Source organism: Coloeus monedula (assembly GCF_965178545.1).
Source record: "Coloeus monedula genome assembly, chromosome: 9".
NCBI lineage: Eukaryota > Metazoa > Chordata > Aves > Passeriformes > Corvidae > Coloeus > Coloeus monedula.
The window spans coordinates 15320555-15338426 of NC_138789.1; the positions used below are offsets into that span (position 1 = coordinate 15320555).

General features: G+C 37.3%; 1 protein-coding gene across 5 annotated transcripts in view; it reads left to right on the forward strand.

Moving 5' to 3' along the window:
* EVI5 (ecotropic viral integration site 5) overlaps window positions 1-17872 on the forward strand; it is a 75085-nt gene that overhangs the window by 35041 nt on the left and 22172 nt on the right. For 4 of the 5 annotated variants that reach the window (XM_082287633.1, XM_082287637.1, XM_082287634.1 and 1 more), the window contains 5 exons: window positions 2434-2568; window positions 4651-4791; window positions 5298-5456; window positions 7033-7179; window positions 9916-10011. In XM_082287633.1, the coding sequence (XP_082143759.1) occupies window positions 2434-2568; window positions 4651-4791; window positions 5298-5456; window positions 7033-7179; window positions 9916-10011 (678 nt within the window). The remainder of the gene's footprint in view (window positions 1-2433; window positions 2569-4650; window positions 4792-5297; window positions 5457-7032; window positions 7180-9915; window positions 10012-17872) is intronic. The other variant, XM_082287636.1, reaches the window with a different exon arrangement.

Here is a 17872-nt window from a genome sequence, read left to right on the forward strand (position 1 = left end):
GTTTCTTTCACAATTAAATGGCTGTAGAACTACAGTTTTAGTCCTTTATATTACATGTGTCTCTTCAACATAGGCAAGAAGGTGTTATTGTGGTTAAAATGTTTGGCTGGTGCCTGAAAAATCTGTATTTGCATTGTGGCTTTTGTCAGAAATTCTAGGGTTTAGGGCAAATATATAAAAGCAGATTTTTTTTTTCTTGCAGTCAGTTTAAAAGTTGCTTTCAAACATTGTTTTAACTATAAACTTGTGTTACCTTTGTATACTAAATTATTGAAATTGTGCTTTGTTTTACTAAGTAGTAAAACTCACAGCTTGTAATTTGTGAGTCTTGTTTTCTTCAGTCTGTTCTGATCTTGGCTGGGGTTTTTTGCAGTATATCAAGATTTGATTTAGAGTTTGTTGTGGCTAAATAAATAAGTACTCTTAACATATTCCTTATGCAGGCGATATCTAAAGACAGATTTAAAGACTCGTGCTTGAAATTGGATTAATAACTTTTCTTACCTTCTCCATTACTAATTATTTGATAAACATCAATTAGATTTTTATAGAATGTATTTACATTATTGCAAAATCAGCATGTATTCAGCTCTTCAAATCTGCTGTTTTCTGTCCATGTCCTGGAAAATACTAGTGAACTTCTTCCATTGCCAGAGAGAGAACACTGCATTTGTTCACATTCTGTATGTACCACAAACAGAATCTGGAACAAGAAATGTAGAGTTCATCTAAGTTGCTGTGTGTATCATGGGATAAACTTGTACAAACAGCTGGGGAATAAAAAAGAGTTGTTCCCTCTTTTCTGCCTCTGCATGGTGTTATATGTGGTACTTGTGTTGCTACATGATGTGAAGCAACTGTAGAAATTAATCAGCATTGACCACCATCCTCTTCCTTATGCTCAAATCAGGTCTGCCTCCACTACTTGTTGAGGCAAAACCAATGTGTGGGTTGAAAATTAATATGAATTAGATTAGTACTGTATAAGGGAAAATTAATATTAATGTACAAGGATCATACTATTTCTGTGTGTGTTCAGGTGCACAGTTAAGTAGGCCTCATGCTTAAGTGGATGGTGTCAATGACACTAAAAACTTCCTGCCTGAGCTGTCTTTGCCTTTTAATGCTTTGTGCATATCCCCTCCATTACAGCTTCCTGCAGGCACATATATACAAGAAATACAGTAAACTGTAACACTAAGTGTAGTGTAGATTTTGAATTTGGATTGTACTGTAAGTCATGACAAAAGGTTTAGTTGGCATGCAGAAGTATAAAAGCAAATGAAAGACTTATTTCCTTGACCATGTAGTTACATTTAAATCCTTGTTTTGGCCTGTTTGCCTCTTATTTGTACATTAAAAGTCAGGGCATGTCACACCCTAACAGAAGCATGTGGAACTGAAGACTTCTGTGTATTTTTTTTACTGCTTTTTAGATGCAGAAAACTAAATTGTTTGATGCAAACATGAAGTAAGACACAGATGTATCTTTAGTATAATGAATAATCTTTTTAAAGTTGAATTGTTAATTAAAACTTAATCTATGCATCCAGGCATAGTATTTTTATTTCACAATGTGGTTAATGACACCAAAAATATATTAAATTGTTTTCCTCTAAACTTAATTTTCAGGGTAGCTATGTAAACACAGTAACTAAACAACTGTGCTTTGAGGATTTCAACACACACTGTTTTCTTCAATCAGAAATTTAAATACTGATTTAGGTTGGTATTGCCTATCAAGCAAGTTTGACAATCTGCCAAACTGACAAGTAATTTTAAAGTGACACAGGGAAGAAATAAAATGTCTTTTTTAACTGTTGATTGGGGAAAAAGTTAAGTGAGTCTTTTGAATACAAATGCTTCGGCTGGATGTATCTGAATTTCAGAAGGAATATGTATAGTATGAGCAAATGAGAGCCAAGAGCTGGAGTGAAGAAAGGGGCAAACCAAAGTCATTGTGCATTGAAGCGCATATAGTTTTATTTTAAATCCAAGATTATGGAAGGAATCTGTTGAAGTTTAAGTGAGTAGGGATTGAGTGATACTTTTATTAACCTTGTAATTAACTAGTCTTCCCTAAGCACCTTTTTCTGCATATCACAAAATAATCACAGATCATTTGAGAATCTTTCAATTTGGTTGACAATGACAGAAAAGTGTGAGTTGTTGCTTGTCAATAATAATAGGGGTCTCAGTTTCGTCAGACACATTTGGCTGTGTGGAGGTGCAGTTGTTTGAGAGGCAGAGCAGTGGGGATATGTTTGGTAGCAGTCTGCACTGACATATTAATAGACTTGTATAAGGTAAGCGCTTATGGTGGTATTTCTGATCTGAAGCATTTGAATGTACTTTTTCCACCAAATCTGGTATATAAAACCCCTTTCAAACAATCTGTGGTTCATACTAAACATATTTCTGCAAACTTTGTAGCATAAATGCAGTTCACGATACAGTGAAGACTTTGTGCTACAGCTGGAAAAAGAGCTGGTCCAAGCCAGGCTGAGTGAAGCAGAATCTCATTGTGCCCTGAAGGAGATGCAAGATAAAGTTCTAGAGATGGAAAAGGTAAATCAAACCAGGACCCTTTATATAGAACAGCACTCAAAACAGACTAGAGGTCCCTGTAATTCTTTGCAGAACTGTGCTCTAGAACTTCTCTTCTATGCTTCTGTGATTGCAAGACGCTTTTCAAATCTCAAAGTACAATAAAACTAAGGTCTGGGAAAGGTTTGTGAATAACAGATCACTTTTCTTCTATTCCTGAAGCCTGCTGTAGTGGAAAACTTGGATTCTGGTGAAGTCTTGATAGGAAACATCAATTATTTTGAAATTCTAAGCCCACAGGAGCAGTGGGCTTAGAGTGAGCATTGAGATTATGTGAAACTAGTTTGGGAGGGGAAGAGGAAAGGGTTCAATATTACCATTCCTAGGTACTGAGTATCTTCCACTCCCATTCCATTATGGGCAGGGAAAGAATCCCTTCACCGCTCAGTATCAGAATCTCTACTGCTCTTTGGGTGCCATGCTGGCTTGTAACTTACTGATGCCAGAGTTCAAGATGTACTCAAACCAACTGGCAAACATTTACCTTTCTTTGCAGCAAAATTTAACTGCAAGATAAAATAGCAAAAGAAGAAAAATCCCAATAATTGACCTGATATAAAGCATTCTAAGGAATTAGTTTCCTTAGGAAACTTTTACGAGCTATATACCCAGGCTTTGGCTAGGGTATATTACTAGCTAATTAGATTAACCTGCTGGAACCAAGATTTATTTTTCAATTATCTGAGGGGCTTGATGAGTGTCTGATGGGCTTAGTAGTATGGTAGTTTTTACTGTATTGACCATTGGTAAGAATTTAGGATACAAGGTATTTTTCAAAATTCAGGAGACTACTTAATCTTCATCAGCATGGAGACAGCATACAATGAAAACTTATCTGTGAAGAAAAATTGGAGTAGTGGAGTCAGTTCCAGTGTACCAGGCGAACTCAGATGTACAGCAGTATTTCAGTCTGTCATGATGAACTTACACACGTGAGAAAGGGGCTGAAGTGAACTCCCTTAAATTCCTACAATACAGCTCTTTACTGCTGTTAGTGATGAGTTGTGAGTCTGGGGAACTTCTGCTGAATAACCCGAGACTTGCATGGCTGTACTGACAGTGCCATAAACATTCAGAAACATATCCTCTCGTTTCCTGTATTTGCCAATACTCAGATCCTATGATTTTGAAACATGGAATGCTAATAAATGGCTGTTGTGCTGTGTTCTGTTAATGTTAATGATGTGCTTTACTCAACTCTCAAGAAAACCTGACAACTGTCATAGTATTACGTATCTGCAAAAACATTTGATTTTACTGAAAACAACTACTGGGAAATAAAGTAGAAAGTGATGAAGGACAGTTCAACTTTGAATATTTGGTGACCAATGATTTGCTGTAGGGATACTGTATTCAGACAGCCTGTCTATTTTCTTCGCCTCGTTTTTCTCCCAGATTTCCCTTATTAGGATTTCATCTCTGTTTTGCTTTTCTTGGTGTTTTCATGTTTTCTGTTTAGCCTTCTCTCGCCTTTCTACTTTTTCCTCATGTGTCTTGCACTTTCATCTCTAAGACTTTTTCTTGACTGGTTGTTGTTCGTAAATATTAACACATGGTTCCTTTGTCAGCATATCTGTTCTCCTTTTCAAAGGCTGATGACCTACTTCCTAAAAACTAAATTTCCATTTATTATTTTTCCTGTAAACCTAAATAAAAGTTATAGCTTTAAGGTATAATTTCAGTTCCTTGTTTGCTTTACTTTTTATCCACTAGATCAAAACCTTTCAGATTCCTCTCTGTATTTTTCATGATGTGTTCAAATATTGTAAATATGATGTTTTGTTAGGGATACCATTCAGGGAAATCTTGAAGTCAGAATACCTAGAACTACTACCTTATAATTTTCTTTTGTAGTTGGCAGTTAGAAGTTATTTATGCATACTCACTATATCCAGAAGCTTAGCTTTTTTGATGGCTTTTATTTTGTAGAGGATGTGCACCTTAAGTTTTCTTAGTTATTGTTCCATGTCTATGTTCTGGAGTGGGTTTCACTAAGCACAATTTTATTCAAATACATATTTAAGAGGATGATCCTTGTTGCAGAGGAACAGCTCCCTCCCTGATGAGGAAAATGTTGCCAGACTACAAGAAGAACTGATTGCAGTAAAATTAAGAGAAGCAGAATCTTTGATGGGTCTCAAAGAACTAAGGCAGCAAGTCAAAGATTTGGAAGAACACTGGCAGGTATGGGTAGCAATATACTTTTATGAATTTTTATTTTCAATGATAAAGCAAAAGACTAAAATTTTGAGATAATGAGTTCAAGTAGAAACTAATGATTGTCGATCAAACTGCTGAGGTGAGAAAATCCTTAAATTCAGCTGTCACGAGAAACTTAACCTAAAACGTATGTTAGAAGTTGGTTGTTACAGATGGCAGAGGGCCTGTGCTACCAGGTAACTGTAATGGTTGGAGGGAAGTACCTTATCAGTACTCCTACTTTGCTAAATGTTAAAAAGGGCTAGAAAGAGACAAGTCTCAGGATATACTTGAAATTCACTGACTTACTGTAGTTGGGAATTAATGTGTTCAGGTTTTTGTCTATTCTTAAAACCAGTAAGTTTCCAAGCTTTTAGGATCAACAGGAGAACTCTAGCTATTTGTCCCCATATAACTCTGAGACCTTAAGTGAAGTAAGGAAACACCAGGAAGGATCAGGCACTATCAGCAAAAGCATGCTGTTTTTCTAGCGTCATCTAGCTCGTACCACTGGAAGATGGAAAGATCCTCCGAGAAAAAATGCAGTGAATGAGCTACAGGATGAGCTGATGACAGTGCGGTTGAGAGAAGCAGAAACTCAGGCTGAACTGAAAGAGACCAAACAAAGAATGATGGAGATGGAAACACAGGTATGTTACTGAATGCTAGTACATGTGAATTGAGCTGGTTGCTGGAAGTTTGGTGTTATCAGGTAGATGCCTGATGAGGATCTTCACTGTCTACAGGCAGGACTTTAGTTCCAAAATGCGGGGTCTTCTTACTTCTGTTAGACGAGGATGGGAGACTCTAGTGCACACAGTACAACTTTATTGTCTCCTCTTTAGTATTTTCCAGGATTATGCTTTCTGAATTTCTCATTTGGATTAGCTGGTAGATTCTGAATGTGTGTGCATCTTAATTAAATTTTAACAGGTGTAATAACAACAAAAGTATGTTTAAGGTGTTTTAAATTTCACAAATCTAATTGGCAATTCTGATAATAGTAATGTTTAGATGGCAGTGTGTGCTTTCTTTAGGTGACATTGCTGATACTAGATTTTCTGCTGAGGTCATGAATCTGGTTACTAAGCTGTGGACTCAGCACAGCAGCTGTGTATTGGTCAGGGTTTTTTAGCACGAGGTTTGCCTTTTATGTGCCAGACTAGAAAAGCCTTGGTTACCCCTGCTGAGGTTTGTGCAGAAAAGACAATCGTACCTTGATTGCCAAGATTCTTTTTGTAAAACTATTAAGTTGTTAAGCACCTGAAAGTGCACTAAAGTGGTGAGTTCATGTTATATTAGTAAACTCAAGTTAGTAAGCACAATGTGCTGATGATTGAGAAGGATTTTTAATAGACTTCTAAGAAATCTTCCCATGAAATACCTGCTAAATGTAACTTTTTTGAAAGAGATCTATGCATCCAAAAAACTAAACAAACAACAGCTTTACTTGACAAGGTTCAGCAATTCCAGAAACCAGAAGAGCATGTAAGGACGTGCTATTGAAGAGAGATTAACCAGCTGCAATGCATATGAAGGCTTCTTTCTGACAGAGGGATCACTTTATACCAACTGCTTAAGTTTCTTCTTGCCTTACCTTGTAATATTTTCACTGAAGTGTCAACATTGTTTTGGTCAGTAGGGGGCATAGAGAGTCTGCTGTCTGGCTTACATTTACTTATGTATTTCTTACTTCAGTGTTACACATCGAGTCTTTGTATGTGCTTATGCTGTTTAGCTGTCATCTGAGAGAAATGCCATTCTCATGGTATGGTGTGCACAGCTTCAGGTACAAGTGCTATGACTTGTACTTGTGCACTGATCTCAACTAAGGTGCCATGTTGCTTTCAGGAATTCACTGGACAGAAAAGCGTGGACAGTATTTCTGACATACCTGATCTTTCCTGGATGCATAGTGTAGCTGAGATGCAAGTTCAAAAAATCTGCCTTACCTAGGCAACAAATTGGGAAAAACAGATCTATTGGAGCTTTGCAATAATGTTCTTACAATGAGTCATCTGTTGTTTAAGAACAATTTGAATATCCTGGTCATAAACAAAATGTCATGCAAACTCTTCTGATTACACTTGGAAAACTGAATGCTTTTTCATCAAAAGTTTTTTATGGTAAATGATCTCTAAGTCTGTTTTGTCAGACTTCAGGGAGTTAGATTAATAACCTTCCCTTAACATGTATTTTGTTTCCCTTTTTTGTCATGAATTTCAGAATCAGATCAATAGTAATCATTTACGAAGGGCAGAGCAAGAGGTTACCAGCCTACAGGAGAAGGTGCAGTATCTTTCTGCACAGAACAAAGGACTTCTGGCTCAGTTGAATGAAGCAAAACGTAGACAAGCAGAGATTGAATGCAAGGTAAACAATATCCTGAGAAGTGCTAATATATATTTACATTTTAGTCTTGTCTGCTATTGTTGGATAAAATTGGGTCTTAACTGAGAAGCATAAATCATAAAAACAAAATTCTTTTTACCGATTTTGACAATATCATCTTGAATTTACCAGCTCACAAAAACCACTTGAGGTTTTGACACAGCTGATTCTTTCTGGTCCCACAAAGATAAAGTTTTACTTTAAAGCATGGTTCTGCTCAGAAAAGTGTCTGTGTATAATATAAAAAGACACACTTCAACAACAGATTCTTTCAGGCTTTCATTTTTTTTGCTGTCTTGCCAGTTTCATTTGTTTCTAGTGGGACCCAAATCCACAGTGCAGCAAAGAGGTGACTTCTGCTGACTCATTAAACTCCATCACAAGCTTTTAGGAAAAAAGACACTGAATCTTAACTAGAAGAAATGGCTTTTACTGACTTTCTTGTTTGCCATGATCTCTGGTTTCCTAAGTACTATTTTTTTAATGCTGACATTATTTTTACTGATTTTTTTTTTAAATAATCACAATCTTAGTGATGTCTTTTTCATATAACCCATAACTTACTTTGATTGCTTTTTGATACTGAAAGGGCTCATTAATCCTTAAAAGACTGAGGATTGAGAGTGTGTAGTCAGTATTCTCTTTTATGTTGACTATAAAGAGAGCAATATACTCTAACCTGATAAAGAGTTAGCACACAACTGTTCTCAGTGGGATAATACACTTGTAGAACAATGTTCTAACATGGGCTAGAGAAAAGTGTGACAGTAATAGAGCACCAGTCATACTCTTTAGAGATTCTCTGAAAGTAGCTATGGTCAATAGCTGGTGAAGTATCTTTACTGACATACACTAACATTAGGTCCTGAAACTTGTTTTGCAGCCAATAGAAAAGAGATTACAATTTACACTTTAAGATGTTTTACAAGTAATATTTCATTATAGATCAGAAACAACAACAATTATTCCTGATTCTATTAGTAACTGATTTTGGTTTTTTTCTTCCTGTTTTTTCAAGTTGTTTAAAATCATGCTCTAATTTTATTTTTGTCTTGGCTAGGTAGCAATATTCTACTGCCTCAAAAAAAAATACTTGGATTTTCTACTCCCCAGTTGTTTTATGCATAACAAACTCGTACGTTATTTCAGGAGCTTGTATATTTCTTTTAAAAGATGGCTTGAAATGCTTAAGCAGAAGTTAAAATTTTTGTAGCCAGTTGCATCTCATACCACCTGTACGGCAACTGTTTTTGTCACTGGTGTGTATTGTTATGTTTTTCCCTTTTTATCCGACTACTGCTTCTACAGCAAGGACTCAATTTCCAATTGTTTCTTGAAACTCACCACTGATCTTTCTAATCAGTTGTGCTAAAGAATTTACAACATAAGATTTGTGCCTCCACCCAGTCTTGTTTTTCCTACCGTATCAATTTCTGTGGTAATTATTGAGAACATGCTTTGTTTGAGATAAAGCATCAGTGCCATCTAGAGCAACACTGTTGATTCATCTCTGATACCAAAGTCAAACCATGCCAGTCTTTCCTTCAGCTTTCAGTTAAATACATGCAATCCTGTGGACTTGTTGGTTTGCCTTCATTTGAACAACCATGCAACAGAATTTAGCAAGAACGGCTAAACTTTGGCTAGCACAATAGATTTTTCTGAAATGGTCTCCACTGATTACAAATGCAGTTAATTGGATCCTGTGGATGATACACCTCTGTTACGGGAATATTTTTTTAAAAATAACCCAAACAAATAGCATGTTTTGAAGTAGCTTCTATAGATAAGCTTTGATATATTTGATTTGATCTCAACCATACTGTCTAATGAAGGGTGGTTGAGTACTGTTAGTTTGAAGCACAGATTAAAATAACGGAAGTACTGGAACTGATTTGCAGTAAATGCAGTTTAGTTACACCAGTCTGCTATAAAAGTAGGTGTACTTGAGCCTAATCTGTCTTTTCCGCAGGGCTGTTTGCTCTTCACCTGATAGTACTGCTCACTAATTATCTAACACTCCTTTCACTCTGTGGTTGTACCAGGTTACTGATAATGTAATACTGTTTACTGCTCTGAAGTCTTGAGGACTTGCCTCATAAAACAGGACATTTCTTTCTCTCTTGTTCAAACTCAAATTACCTATCATTTATAGACAGACCTGTAGGTTAAACTTACAGTGGGAGCCGACTGTAGGTTATGTGCATTAGTATTTTATTCTAAACTGTCTTTGTTATATACTGTGACTAAGATAGCTGGACTAAATGAGGTTGAGAATGCATTTCCTTTTGTTTCATTTTTTTTATATTTTAGGACAAAGGAAATGATGAAATAACTAACTCTTGTGTAGCTTTGCTGTTTCTATAAAGTCCAAAATTAAAGCATGAGCTGTTTTTTCAATTATGTTTATTCTTCTTCTTAATTTACAGTATAATATTTCTGGAAAACACGACAGTTGTTTTCTGAACCTGGAAATTGATAACAGCAAGTTTTCAAAACTGCACAGATTTTTTTTTTTTTAGATTATTATACTTTAGAGTTTATATTAGATTATTACATACTCCTATGGGTTAAAATTAAATTTGAGTTCTTAGAATAGTGGTCCTTTCACAGCAGTGTATTAAGTTTTCTCTACTTAGGATTTCGGGTAAAAGCAGTGCCCAGTTTTTAATCAGCTAAAACTGGTACTAGCTAGCTCCCATTTCTGACTTCTTTCAGAGTAAAGAAGAAGTGATGGCAGTACGGCTCCGTGAGGCAGACCGCATTGCAGCTGTGGCAGAACTCCAGCAGCATATTGCTGAATTAGAAATCCAGGTAACAAGCGATGGCATTAATTGTGAAACTTGATACTGATTAGATTTTGTACTTAGCCAAGTTTTTTCTTCCTCTGTGTTTCTTTATTAGCATACTGTAAATACAGGGCCAAGTGGGATAATGCTATATTGCTGAATTCCTATACAAGCAAAGCCTTAAATCTACCTTGTGTGCATACTTGTGAGCTGTTAATAATTCCTTCTGTACAAATACCACGTTAAAGGCAAAATACTCTTTTTAAAGTCTGACTTCTGTTTTGGTTTTTTTTCTTGTAATTGGTACTTCTTACCAATTAATAGACAAGATTGAAAACATCCTCTGCATACATTTTGATTCCAGCAACCATCTTTTTTCCTGTGACTACTCTTCTGCTATGATCAGTATTGAAGGATTTATTGTAAAACTCTTACTCCCTTTATGTAAATCTTAAAACCAGAAGTATTTACTGCTACCATGTCATCATAGGATCTCAAGATGCATCCTTTGGCCTCTGTGTTGTTCCTTACTCTTTCAGTTCCTTCTGGAGCTTTCACCATCCCATGAACTTGCTTTTCCCTTGATGAGAAAACCAGAAATAACTGTTCTTCATATTTTCTTGGCTTTGGGAAATGATGATGTCTTACTGTAGTCTGACCTTTCTATACTCATATACTGTTGTCCTGTCTGAATTCTGCTGCAGAGTTTTTCTTGGTTATTTTTACTAAGTTACAAGCTAATTACTCTCTGGTTTACTTTTTTTAAAACCTGGTGTTGCTATTGTGTTTCTTCCCTCTGAAATCTTTCCTTTGAGGTGATTTTACTGTATTGTGTCAAAGCCACCTTTTCCCTGATTTCTCAACCAGTTGTATCTTTTTCATCTCTTCATATATGGAATGTGCAAATACATTCCATTGAGCTTGCATAAAGAATTTTTGTTATATTTCCTCTAGTGCAGCAGGCACTATATCCATTAAAAGTTAGAGCAGCCATTTCTCTAAATGGTATAATGCTTAGATAATGCTGTGATCAGTACATTAGAAATACCTAGATAAGTACAGTAAGCATTGCATATGAATCATTTATCATCTAGTAAGATAACAAGAGAGTAGCTGAGTTAAGGTCAATCTTCTACTCAAATTAACATTTAAAAAAAAAGAAACGGGAAAGTTTAAAGGTTACTTTAAATAATGTGATTTTGTAGGTGAGAAGTGAGTACTACTCATTTTGCATTATTTTTACTTTAGCACAGACTTCAAATGCCATCCTACTTCCATTATTTGATTGATACACATCTCTCAAAAAGTGGTCGGGATCTTATGAAATGGTGAATCCCCTAATGCCCAGTTGGGAGTTTTTGGATAGCTCTCACACAATTCATATTGTGTTCACTTTTTAGTGTAAATACATCTGACTTAGTTTTCTGTTGTTTGACTCATCAAATCATCCATGCTCCATCATTTTATTGCTCTCCCCTATTCCCTTTTTGTATTTCTGCTTAAGTTAGGGATCCCAGAATTACATGCAGATTTTTATAATACCTTGTTGTAAGACATAAAAGAAGTGCAGGAAAGTAATCTATATTCATGATTCTGGCTAATACATCCAAAGATCATACAGTCCCTGTTTTGTTGTAATATTGCACTCTCTCATTTATAAATTTAAATAAATAAATTTAAATAAAGTAAATATAAATAAACTCTCTCATTTATAAACAGTTGTTTATCCACATCATCTCTCCTTCCTTTTCACAAGTACTACTTTGCACAGTGCAAGTTTTAGTTATGCTTTTATTATTCTAGGCTTTTTGTTTCCTTCCAAAGTGCATTTCCAGTTCCAATCTTTATGGTGTTCTCAGATTATCACCTGCTAATGATTTCTTGAGTTTGATCTTAGTAAATTTCTTGGTTTTCTTCACAGAAGTGAGAGTGGCTGTGCTTTCTTTGTATACAGTGTGGAGAATGAAGTCATTTTGTGGCTGAAGTTCACATTCATTTAATGAGTTTGCACTGTTAGGTTTTTGGTGAACATCTGATCTCTAATTTACACTAGCATGAAAGATAATTTCTTCAATTGTGAAATACAGATTTTGAGTGTAAACTTTATAATATTTAAAACAAATTATTTAGCATAAATAAGTTCTGCTAATGTTAATTTATTTTTGATATACTGTAGATGTGACTTGAAATGCTTTTATTGAACTATGATAGGTTGGGTTTTTTTTTTAAGAGTCTAAGCAGATATTTTTGATCAGTGTGTTTTGCCTGCAAATACAAAACTTAGGATCAAAACTTCCTTTTTGGGTACTCATGCTCAAAAGCCTTGAAACACCTCCACCAGGAAAATGTAATAATGGAGTTGGAAATCCTGAATTCCCAAAGCTTATAAACTATAAAACATGCAGTTGATAACAGGACTTAAACAAAAGCCACTTTTTAAGGAAATTGAAACTCTACGTTACTTCTTCCTCACTGGAGAAAGAGCTGCCTCCCATTCTCTTCTGTTCAGCTTGTTGCTGTAATTGCTGTCACCTGATGTGGGGAGCAGAGGCCCTTTTAATCAGGACTTGCCTTAATGACTTGAAATGCAATATTTAATACCAGAAATACATTTAGCCAGTCTTGGAGCATAGGTATCACAATTAAAGTACAGATGCACGGAGCATCACAAATAGATCTTGCCTGTCATGCTGTTTCAAAGCCGATAAAAATGAAGGGAGGAAGTTAGCCTACCACATAACCTTCCCTTTTTTTTGAAGGGGTGGTGCTTTTCTGAGAAGCTTAAGGGATTAATTACCAGGTCCACGGGGGCCATAGCAATGTTTAACCTAAATTGCGAGGTTTTCTTTTAAATGTTTGTGTAGGTGTAGGTGCAAGACAGTGATGTTAAATTTGTAAGGCAGAGTATCACTACTCCTACATACAAACTGATCTGACATGACACGCACACATGCTAGATTTAAATCACAGTTTCTGGGTCACTCTTAGTTTTGGTTAGTAATAATGACAGGGATGGAGAGTGAACTACCATTCAATAATAGATGTAATTCTGCAACAAGTTGTCAGTTTATTATGATGTTAAGAAGTTATTTCTTAATATAATCTAAATGTCACCTTGCCCTGTTTGAGCATTCAGTTCATGATGCTGAGCTTTTAAACTCTTGTGTAGGTGTATTGAAATGCAATGAGTTGTCCAATACGTGATGGATATTCTAGGTCTTTCTTTACCAAAAATAGCATAGAATTGAAATACAACTGAAGTTTAACTTACATTGCACATACCTAAGCCCCAGAAGTGACAAAGAAAAGCCCTGGTGTTATAACTCTGTTATGTGGAAACAAAAGTTTACTTTGTCAGCTTTTGTTTACTCTTCTCTGTTGTTATTTTTCTCTCACTTGCCAGTTCAGCTTATGTTTGGGAGGCAAACATAGAATCACAGAATGGCTTGGATTGGAAGGAACCTTGAAGATCATCTTTTTCCAGTCTCCCTGCCATGGGCAGGGACACCTTTCCCTAGACCAGGTTGCCTCACCATCCTCACAGTAAAGAATTTCTTCCTAATATTCAATCTCAATCAACCCACTTTCAGTTTAAAGCCATTCCCTCTTGTCCTATGACTATACGCCCTTGTCAAAAGTCCCCTTCCAGCTCTCTTGTAGCTGCTTTAGGAAGGGGCTCTAAGGTCTCCCTGGAGCTTTCTCTTCTCCTGGCTGAGCAGCCCCAACTCTCTCAGCCTGTCTTCCTAGAAGTGCTCCAGCCCTCTGATCATCTTCATGGCCTCCTCTGGACTCACTACGCCAAGTCTATGTTGTTCCAGTGCTGGGGACCCCAGAGCCCCCAGGTGGGGTCTCAGAAGCATGGAGTAGAGGGGCAGAATTCCCTCCCTTGAGCTGCTGCCGACACTGCTTCTGATGCAGCCAAGGACACGTTTGGTTTTCTGGGCTCCAAGTGTACATTACCAGTTCATGTCCAGCCTCTCAGCCACCAGCACCCCCAAGTCCTTCTCGGTAGGGCTGCTCTTGATTCATTCATCCCCAGCATCTATTGATATGAGGGTTTGCCCTGACCCAGGTGTAGCACCTTCCACTGAACCTTATTGAACCTCATGAGGTTCCCATGGGCCCTTGTTCAGGTCCCTCTGGATGGCATCCCTTCCCAAAAATGACTTGGATGTATTTGGCAGGTTTCTGGGCTTTGGGCAGGACATTTGAGCAATTTATTAACAGATGAAGGATGGATTTTTGGATGGCTGGGCTACTATTTTTTGTACTTCTACACTGGGGAGAAGCTTACATAGAATCATACAATCATTTAGGTTGGAAAAGACCTTTAAGATAATTGAGTCCAACTGTTAACCCAGCATTGTCAAGTCCACCACTAAACCATGATCCTAAGTGCCACATTGACATGTCTTTTAAATACCTCCAGGGATGGTGACTCAACCAGTTCCTTGGGCAGCCTGTTCCAATGTGTGACAGCCCTTTCCATAAAGAAATTTTTCCTCATATTCAATCTAAGCCTTACCTGAGGCAACTTGAGGCCATTTCCTCATGTCATTTCACTTGCTACCTGGGAGAAGAGACTGACCCACACCTTGCTATAACCTCCTTTCACATGGTTGTAGAGTGATAAGGTCTCCCTCAGCCTCCTTTTCTCTGGACTAAACACCCCCAGCTCCCTCAGTGGCTGCTTGTAAGCCTTTTGCTCCAGACCAGCTCTGTTGCCCTTTTCTGGACATGCTCCAGCACCTCAATGTCTGTCTTGTACTGAGGGTCCCAAAACAGAACACAATATTCATGGTGCAGCTTCACTTTCTCACAAAGGCTAGAGATGTACACCCTACAACTAAATGGCTTGTCCTGGTCAGGTTGCATGCAGTCTGATCCTGTTTGTCCCATCCTTTCCCAAGACAAAAGAGCCAAGGAATGGATGTTGTCTCCCTCTATATCTATAGTCAATCAGCAAAGCTTCAGGTTTGCTTCCTTGGGAAGGTAGTCTTTCTTGTTTTCAGCTGAACTGATAGCTTCAAACTGCAGCAAGCAAATATTTCTGGCCTAATAATTAGCAAGGGTTCCTTCTGATTGCATATAGGCAGTCCTGTTGGTCCGTTGATGTTGTTTCTGTTTTGGTTTTTTAAGGTTTTCCCTGCAATAATTGAAGGAAGAATAGAAAAATTCAGACAAGGTAAAATCGGTTACAAGCTGCAGTCACTCAGCTGCCTAGGGTAAGGAGCAGTAGACCAGTGGAAGTGTAGGCTGTTTGAGGAAGCAGAGTGGGGCAGCTGTAGCCTCTGCTTGGCAGCTTAATCCCTTTTCCTCCATTTCTATGCAAGCTGGTGACTTGTAGTATCCTCTTAAAATTATCCATGGCTGATTTGAGTTGGGTGATAGAGAGCATACCTGTAATGTGAAAAACTGGTTTTACACCTGAGTAATCTTAAAGCAAAAAATATCCGTAAGAATTAATTCTTCTTTTTGTTAGGTTGATCTGGACAGGCAGTAACATCACTTCCTCCTGCTGTGTTTCCTGGCAGATTCAGAGAATTTTGTCACATTTACCCTATCTCTAACCCTGTCAAAGCTGCTTTGAGAACAACTGTAAAGGAAGTCCATTATTGTGCTAGTAATCTCCCCATGGTTTAAACTTTCAGCACTATTTCTTTAGAACGAAGCCTTTCTATGACCTCTGTTTAATAACTTTTCCAAGTACTGACTGTTCAGTAAAGAAATTGTTTCCATCTTTTCAAATTACAGGAAACCCTTTTTTACTCTTATCAATACTGGTGTGAGATGTTAGTGATGTGTTTTTTGAAAGTCTAGAATGAGTCACTATAAAGTCACTGAAAGGACAGTAGTTACCACATCTACCCTTCTGAATACACTTCATTTACATTTTTAATGCAGTGTCTTTTGCCACAGAGTAATAATTTTAAAGCCTCTCCTGAAAAGAGGCTGAGGCAAGTTGTTACCACGTAAATATTTCTAGGACAGAAAAGATCAAATTAAGGGTGTTAGGGAGACATCCTAACTTCCAGTCATTTTTAGTAAAGAAGTTATCTGAGGAACAGCAACTGTCGAGCATGCCTGTATTCTGACTGCCTATGAAACCATTTTTTTTCTGTGTTTTTAAGTTCACAGTTATTAAAGTGAAAACAACCCTAAATGTTTTCTTATTATTTAAAATGGCTGATTTTCTTGTTGATGTATATTTCCTTTCCTATTCTGTTGTGATAACTGAGTGTTTTAGAAAACTTGTACACCTCTTGGGATGAAACACCTGCAACTAGAATTCAATTACACTGATCTTCTGTATCTTAAACTTCCATTGGGCAGCAGAAGCTGGCGTAAGGCCTCCAGTGTTTTTCAGGTGGTTCCTGGTGATTTGTTTGTTGTAGAAACCCTTTTTTATTATGAGTACTAAACTTGATTTTGGGAGGCCATTATACAGTAATGGTTTCGGGTATTTTAAATCAGCATATTTTTTTAAGCAGTCTGTCTCTGCACTCTTGTGTTGCCAGCTATACATCCTGGCCTGATGCTGATTGAGTTTGAAAGGTCTCCACATGTTCAGGAGTTCTCAGTAGGCGTCAGGTAGTTTTTTGAGACTAGCTGCTGCTTTGCAAGATGCTTTTCTTTTAGAAAGCTAGACAAAGGAGGATTTAAATGTGATATGAAAACCGTGATTCTCAGTTGATACTTTTTGGTGGACAGAATTCTTCTTCATTTCAAGGAGCAAATTTTTGGGGTGCAGATTTTTCTTCTCAGGAGCTCTCAGTGTAATTCTTGGTATGCACACAAGTACAGTCACTCTAGTACTTCACAGCAGGATGAGAGGAGAGAGCTTCCAAAACTGTGAAGGGGCCTAAGTGAGTTCTGGTTTAGCAGCAGGTTTTTTTGATCTACAGAGCTCATTTCCTGCTTCACTGCCCGTGCTACTCCCACTATATACACAACCTCTGGGGCAGGGGGTTGGATTGGCTGTGTACACTGTTACAAGCACTTGTCCTTAGAGCAGAGGTGATACCTGCCACGAGGGTGTTTGTTACCCTGATACACAGATTTCTAACCCTGGTGGTGATGGTGGAGCTGGTCTGTTGGAAGAGACTATCAAGGGAGGAGTTACAAATCTTCAAAAGCAGTGAAATCGAGATGAGGCATCTTTAATTACAGTGTAACACCAGCTGGCATTGCTTTTCTAAAAACCCTTCTGGGGAGAGGAGGTAGGCACTGCAGTGGTGCTAATATGCAGATGCAGTATGCCAGGGATGTAAAGATTCATTCACACGTGACTGCAGGATGTTTCAAACAAATTCCTAGATTCTAGAATTGGCTAGCTTTCAGTATTTTGCAATTCTGATAATACCCACACTTTGCTTGTTGACATGTTATCTGACTTTTTCTCTGTGTATTAATTTTAAATTTAAAATTACTACTATTTGCCTAGCGACCAGCTAGTTTTTGTGTTGTGACCTCTCCAAGTATCACAGATTTTCTATAATAGTGCTCCCCCTCAAAGCCCACCACCAAAAAACCAAACCAGCAGCCCACATCCTATGTGTATAACTCTAGATTTAAAAAAATTAAACATGTAATTGCTTATGCTATTCTCTTTTAAAAGGTGTGATATTCATACCTTGAAGACTTCTAAATTGTAAGTGGAGTTGTAACATTCAGTTTTGAACCCATACAGTTGATCTGGGTGCTTTCCTCAGAAGTGCAAAGTTGCTCAAGCGCAGTAGTACAAAACTATTCAAGCACAGTATACAACCAATGCAGAGTGAAATGTCTACTTCCTACTAAAGTAAATGCCACAATTAGAAGCATTAAATGAACTTAAGCTGCATGAAAGCAATTTAATTTTTCTTATGTCAGTGTGACTGTGTAGT